Source organism: Nicotiana tomentosiformis, chromosome 11 (assembly GCF_000390325.3).
Source record: "Nicotiana tomentosiformis chromosome 11, ASM39032v3, whole genome shotgun sequence".
NCBI lineage: Eukaryota > Viridiplantae > Streptophyta > Magnoliopsida > Solanales > Solanaceae > Nicotiana > Nicotiana tomentosiformis.
In genome coordinates this window covers 98,400,900-98,408,501 of record NC_090822.1, presented here as the reverse complement: position 1 = coordinate 98,408,501, position 7,602 = coordinate 98,400,900, and the positions used below count along the sequence as shown (strand labels likewise).

General features: G+C 42.7%; 1 protein-coding gene across 1 annotated transcript; it reads right to left on the bottom strand.

Moving 5' to 3' along the window:
- Positions 1-1,019: 1,019 nt before the first annotated feature.
- Positions 1,020-1,442, bottom strand: LOC138901903 (uncharacterized). Its single transcript, XM_070189701.1, has one exon. The coding sequence runs from the start codon at positions 1,440-1,442 to the stop codon at positions 1,020-1,022; it is 423 nt and encodes a 140-aa protein (XP_070045802.1).
- Between the last annotated feature and the right edge of the window lie 6,160 nt (positions 1,443-7,602).

The following is a 7,602-nucleotide window of genomic DNA, read 5'->3' as shown; positions in this document are numbered from 1 at the left end:
AAGATACGTTTTAGTACCAATTGCCCCGGTGTGAATTGCCTTGACCCAACCTTTTTGTTGAAAGCTCTTGCCATTCTGTTCTGGTAGAGTTGGCCGTGACATACTGCGTTCATTCTTTTTCCATCAATGAGAGCTAGTTGTTCATACCGGCTTTGTACCCATTCTGCGTCGCTGAGCTCGGCTTCCTGTATGACTTTTAAGGAAGGGATTTCTACTTCGATGGGAATAACAGCTTCAGTATCGTAAACCAGTAGATATGGAGTTGCACCAGTGGATGTATGAACTGTGGTGCGATTCCCGAGAAAAGCAAACGGTAGCTTCTCGTGCCATTATTTGTAATTGTCTACCATTTTCCTCAATATCTTCTTGATCTTCTTGTTGGCGGCTTCCACGGCTCCATTCATTTGCAGCCTGCATGTTGTAGAGTTCTGATACTTGATCTTGAATGTTTCACACATGGCTTTCATCAAGTCACTGTTGAGATTAGTGGCATTGTCAGTAATGATTGACTCGGGTACTCCAAATATGCAAACGATGCGGTCCCAAACAAAATCTGCTATGATCTTCTTAGTTAAAGCCTTATAGGATGCGGTCTTAACCCATTTTGTGAAGTAGTCTATAGCCACTAGAATGAACCTATGTTTGTTTGAAGCAGCAGGTTCAATTGGTCCGATGAAATCCATACCCCAAGTGGAGAAAGGCCAGGGCGAACTCGTTGCATTAAGTTCGTTAGGCGGCACTCGTATCATATCGACATGTATCTGGCATTGGTGACACTTTTGAACATATTTGATGCAGCATGTTTCCATAATCATCCAGAAATATCCTTCTCTTAATATCTTCTTAGCCAGAACGAAACCATTTATGTGGGGTCCACAAGTTCCGGCATGTATTTTCTCGAGCAATCTAGATGCCTCCTTGGCATCGATGCATCACAACAATCCCAAATCAGGAGTCCTTCTATACAGAATTCCTCCGCTTCGAAAGAAATGGTTGGCCAATCTTCAAAGCGTGTGCTTCTAAGTGTGTGTAGTATGCTCTGGATACTCTCCCTTTTCCAAGTATTCCATGATGTCGTGGAACCACGGATTTCCGTCAATTTCTTCTTCAACATGAGCACAATAAGCTGGCTGCTTATGAATTCCTATTGGGATAGGATCAATAAAATTCTTGTCTAGGTGTTGTATCATGGAAGATAAAGTGGCTAATGCATCTGCAAACTCATTCTGAATCCTTGGAACATGCTTGAACTCTATCTTTGTGAATCTCTTAATCTGCTCTTGTACATAGTGCAAGTATGAAAATATTTTGGTGTTCTTCGTAGCCCATTCTCCTAGAACTTGAAGCACCAATAGATCTGAATCTTCGATTACCAGCAACTCTTGAACGTTCATATCAATGGCCAACCTGAGTCCCAAGATGCAGGCCTCATATTGCGCCATATTGTTGGTATCCTAAAACCTGAGTTTTGCGGATACCGGATAGTGTTGACCGGTTTCTGATACTAAGACAGCTCTGATACCCACTCCTTTGAAGTTTGATGCTCCGTCGAAGAACATCCTCCAACCATCATATGCCTCGCTAATATCTTCTCCTACAAATGATACCTTATCGTCGGGAAAATGCATTTTCAATGGTTCATATTCTCCGTCTACGGGATTTTATGCCAAGTGATCCGCCAATGCTTGCCCTTTGATTGCATTCTGAGTTACATAGACGATGTCAAAATCACTTAGTAATATCTGCCAATTTGCTAACTTACCCGTAAGCATGGGTTTCTGAAAGATGTATTTTAGCGGATCCATTCTTGATATGAGATATGTAGTGTACGCACAGAAATAATGTCTCAACTTCCGGGCTATCCATGTCAAAGCACATCAGATACGTTCCAATAAAGAGTACCAGGCTTCGTAAGGTGTGAACTTCTTGCTCAGATAATATATCGCCTGCTCCTTCCTTCCAGTTTCATCATGTTGTCCTAGAACACAACCAACGGCTCCTTCCAACACAGACAGATAAAGCAGCAGAGGTCTTCCTGGTTCTGGTGGGACCAACACCTGCAGTTTAGATAAATACTCATTGATTTTATATAAGGCTTTCTGGCATTTTTCAGTCCAGCTTGTTGCAGCATCTTTCCTCAGCATTCTGAAGATTGGACCACATATCACCGTTGATTGTGCTATAAAACAACTGATATAATTGAGGCGCCCTAGAAAACTCATCACATCTTTCTTATTATTTGGCGGTGGCAAGTCCTGGATAGCTTTGATTTTTGATGGGTCTAACTCGATACCTCGGTGACTGACGATGAAACCTAACAACTTTCCAGTAGGGACTCCGAAGGCACATTTTGCAGGGTTCAACTTCAAGTTGTATTTTCGAAGCCGATCGAAAAATTTCTTCAGGTCTGCTATGTGATTTGGACTCCTTTTAGATTTAATGATAACATCATCCACGTACACCTCTATTTCCTTATGTATCATGTCATGGAAGATAGTCGTCATGGCCCTCATGTAGGTGGCCCCAACATTCTTCAAACCAAACGGCATCATTTTGTAACAATATATTCCCCATGGTGTGATAAAGGCAGTTTTTTCGGCATCCTCTTCATCCATCCAAATCTGGTGGTATTTTGCGAAGCAATCCATAAAGGATTGGAGTTCATGCTTAGCACAATTGTCAATCAGTATGTGTATGTTGGGCAGCGGGAAATTATCCTTAGGACTTGCTCTAATCAGATCTCGGTAATCGACACATACTCTAACTTTCCCATCTTTCTTTGGAACTGGAAAAATGTTAGCTAACCAGGTCGGGTATTCGACCACTCGGAGAACCTTGGCTTTGATTTGCTTGGTGACCTCCTCTTTTATCTTCAAATTCATATCTGGCTTGAACTTTCTGATCTTCTGCTTTACCGGTGGACAAATGGGATTTATGGGTAGCTTGTGAGATATTATGCATGTGCTCAAGCCAGTCATATCGTCGTAGGACCATGCAAAGATGTCCTCATACTCCTTTAAGAACTTGATATACTCTTCTTTCTCTGACGGTGATAGATGAATGCTTATACGAGTTTCCTTGACTGTTTCAGAATCCCCTAAGTTAACGGCCTCAGTTTCTTCCAGATTAGACTTCGGTTTGTTTTTAAAAATCCTCTACTTCTTTGATGATTTCCTCAGGTATTATATCATCCTCCAGATCTTCCGAATCACTGTCCTTATGTTGCGTTGTCTCATTAGACGTCATAGTTGTGGGTTCATCGGGACATGCAATAATTATGCTGAAAAGAATGTAGAAAGATAATAATAAATATGAAAAGCAGTAATGCATTAAAGCTTTAAAATGTCAACAAGTACGACTCGATGGCTCGAGTAATTATTTCAAAACAAAATACTGAAAATGTCTTAAATGCTCAAAACTATTTGAAAATAATTCATGCTAATTATCCAGGCTACCCATGGACTCGGCGAGCCCAGGACGGTGCAGCGGTTAAGTTTTTTAGAACAGCTCCCTCTTCCATTGTCTGAATGGTAAGGTCTTCCTTCTCCTCTTCCCTAACAATTGCACTACAGTCCATGTCTTCTTCATCTAGAAACAGCTTCCTCATACCGGCCAAAACCTCATCTTCTTCGGTTCCCCACATCATGTCGGCTTGATGGAATGTCTGGTGTAGCGGTGGTATGGGTTGTTCCAGTGGAACATAAGGGGCACGCCATGGCAGTGTCCAATCCTGATATTCTTTCCATGTATATTCATATTCGAGTCCAAAAGTCATGCCATGATACTGTGGTTGTATGGGTTTGGTGATCCACTGAAGCTTTTTTCCAAGACCGTTGCCTGGTTCATATCCCGTCCACAACAATATACTTTTTATCTTCTTGCTCCACCATCGATCCTTTTTAATTTCCTTCACCCATTCAATGCGGTGATATGTTTCTCCGCCTAACTTCCTTCTATTCTCGATGGCTGGAACGATCTGATTGGTATAGATGGGATTGCTTCCATCTCCATGAATGATCACCTCCTGATGATTCCACTCGAACTTCACAACTTGGTGCAGAGTTGAAGCCACTGCCCCGTCTGCATGTATTCATGGCCGTCCCAACAATAGATTGTAAGTAACAGATATATCTAGCACTTGGAACTCAACCTCAAACTAAGTTGGACCCATCTGTAGATTGAGGTTGATTTCTCCGATAGTCGCTCTCTGAGATCCATCAAACACCTTCACATTCATGCTTCCCATTCATATCTCAGGCAGGTCTTTACCCAATCTCTTTATAATGTCAGTGGGCATATGTTCAGACTCGAACCTCCATCTATCAAGACCCTAGCGATGAACTTGTCCTCGAATTGCACCGTGATATGCAACACCCTGTTGTGACTCAGTCCTTCTGGTAGTTACTCATCTTCGTGGAAAGTGATTTTGTGGCTCTCTAGCACATGTCCGGCCATGTTAGCCATCTATGCACTAGTGATGTCGGCGGGTACATAAGCCTCACTTAACACCTTCATCAAAGCATTCTTATGCGCGTCTGATTTTTGAAACAATGATAATATGGATATCTGAGCAGGAGTCTTGTTCAGGTGGTCAACAATGGAGTACTCCCTTGCTTGTATCTTCCTCCAGAGATCGTCAGTTCCAATCTCAACAACAGGCGGCTTAGGTATAGCTTCCTTGCCCGTTCCTCCCAGATTCTCAGGTGTGTAAACTCTGCCAGTCCTAGTCATACCTTGCGCGACACTTGTTTCTTCCATTTTGGCTTTTCCCTTTCTCCTTACTTCTGCAATATAATCCCACGGGATGGCATCAGACTTGTAAGATGGCGTGGGATCTACCATTACAGTGAAGGGTGTAGCTACCTCAACTTCAAATGGCGTCTGGGTTTGTACCCCAATTGGCGTGAGGGTGACCGGAGATGTTTTAGGAGCGTCTCTCTCTTGAATGAGTCCAATGAACCCTTCCTGATCCTACTCCTCATCAGTTTCTATCACGTTCACTCCCTCACCTCTGTGATCCACGAGAGGGTTGTTGCGAACATTTGGTGCAACTTCCTTTACTTGTATAACCTTAGTGTCGATCAGCATCTGAATCTTGTCTTTTAACGTGCGACACTCCTCAATAGTATGACCCTTCATGCCTGAATGATAAGCACATGTTTTGTTGGGGTTGATCCATTGGGAGGGATTTTCCACAACAACAGCAGGAATGTGGGTGACATAGCCGGCAGCCTTCAGTCTCTCATACAGTTGGGCTATGGGTTCAGCAATTAAGGTGTATTGTCTAAGTGGTCTGCGGTCAAAATTTGGACGTGGCTTTGGGTAGTTTTGGCGGGCGTGTGGAGGTGAATGGTAATATACAGGTTGAGTGTTGTAGGTATGGTAGATGGTGGCAGGGTATTGGTATTTTGGTGATGAGGGTTGATATGTGGGTGGAGGTGTTTGGTATGTGAGGGGAGACTTATGGCCCTGGGCTACCATCACGATACCCACTTCTTTCTTCTTTGAGATACCTCCGGATTGCAAGGCTTTATTCGTGGCTTGCAGCGCCTTGAAATTTGTTACCATCCCACTCTTGATTCCTTCTTCTATTCTTTTCTCTAATTTAATGATGTCGGAGAACTTGTGATTTTCGATGACTATCAACCTTAATACTATGGATTTTAAGCCCTAACAAAGAACTTGTTCATTTGTTCTTCTTCAAGTGCTGGCCTTACCTTTGTGGCCTCTGATCTCCAACGAGTAGCATACTCGCGAAAGGTTTCTGTCGGCTTCTTTTTGAGGTTCTGAATGTAGAAAACGTCCGACGCATTTTTTGTTTTGAACCTGAATCTATCCATGAAATCTGATGCCATATTCACCCAATTAATCCACTTCTTTGGGTTTTGACTGATATACCAAGACAAGGCATCTCCTGTAAGGCTTTGCATGAATAGTTTCATGCGGATTTATTCATTCTTACCCACTCCTACAAGTTTGTCGCAGTATGTTCTCAGATGCACCTTCGGATCACCAGTACCATTGAACATTTCGAAATTGGGAGGTTTGTAACCCTCCGACAGTTCCAAATCCGGCTAAATACACATGTCCTCATAGTTTAGACCTTCAACGCCTTTCCCACCTTCAATACTTTGGACTCTTCCTGTGAGTTTCTTGAGTTCCTCTGCTATGTTTCTAATGAGTAGGTCCTTCTTAGTTGGTTTGGGTATGTATAGGGTTTGCTGCGGGGTATGGGGTAAGGTTTCTATATATATTAGATTGCTTTGATGAGTTCCTGGAACTTGGGTATACAGGTGGTCGTTGGTCGAGTTTTGGGGATCGGGAGTAGGTTATGGTGCATTTTGGGGAGTATGATAAGTAGTGGTTTGCAGGTATTGAGTTGGATGATGGTGTTGTTGTTGGGGGGTTAGCACTGGTGGCGGGTTAAGGTTCTGGGGAGGTGCGGGATTATGATACTGGTGTTGTGCGGGAGGGTTCAGAACTTTGAGTGGTGGATTCTGATTTTGTGCATTTTGTGGTGGTGTTTGGTTCTGGGTAGTCGGATTTTGCTAGTTGATGTCGAGAACATTGAGGGTAAGGGAGAGGTTTTCCATATTTTGGACTTGCTCATGAGCGCCCTGTAATTCTAGGAATTTCTGCTCCAAACGTAAGACCAACTCATTCTGCCCCGGAGTACTTCTGCCATTTGAAGTTTCAACGTTTTCCGCCACATCAACATTGTCTTTCCAGATACCGCTTAGATCATCTATTTTCCCTTTGCCCTTGCTTTTGCTTTTCGGGTTGCTAGGTGGAGGAGGAGGTAGAGGACTTCTGGATCTAGTGTGGTATGCTGGTGATGCCAGTATGCACGAACCAACCTTTGAAAATGAGAGTAATCAAAAAGAAAGAAAAAGCAAAAGACAAACCAAGTTAGTAAGGTGAAATAAAAGAGTGCTCACAATATTTAAACATGTTTCACAAAGTCATGCAATAATTTGCGTCCTAATTTGGGGACCTCATTGTGCCTGATGTAGGCCTAAGCGACACATAGACTTGGAGAAAATTGGTGCCAACATTTTCTTCATTCATTAATGCGAAAATGAGCCAAAGCAAACTTTTACTAAATCGATAATAATATAATAAAGTTACTAATGGCATTTAGCCTTATTACATCAAAATATAATCTAAGCTAGAAAGCAGTAAAGAACATCATCTCCTAATCTACTGGGTCCCTGAACGACCTTCTCCATGCTTGGCTCTTTTGACCCCATCAATCAAATTTCCCAGATCGCGCATATCCAACAGTAAGTAAGTCTTTGCCAGATTTCCTCCTTCATCGTCATCCATGACTTGACAATCCGAGAGTCTCTTTCTCATCTTCCCTTCTAGCTCCATCAGTCCTTGTTCTAGGTATTCCAATATTTCTATTGACTTAGTGGCAATCTCCTTCCATTCCCTTATTGCTTCCATGTTTACTTGGTGTTGCTCCAGATGTTTAGCTTCGGACTCGAACACCCTTTTGTGTAGCCTCTTGTACTTAACCCGTGCCTCAGCCACTTCATCTATGATCCTATCTTTTATATGGACTCCTGGCTTGATGTCCCGCGCTACGTCATCTTCTAG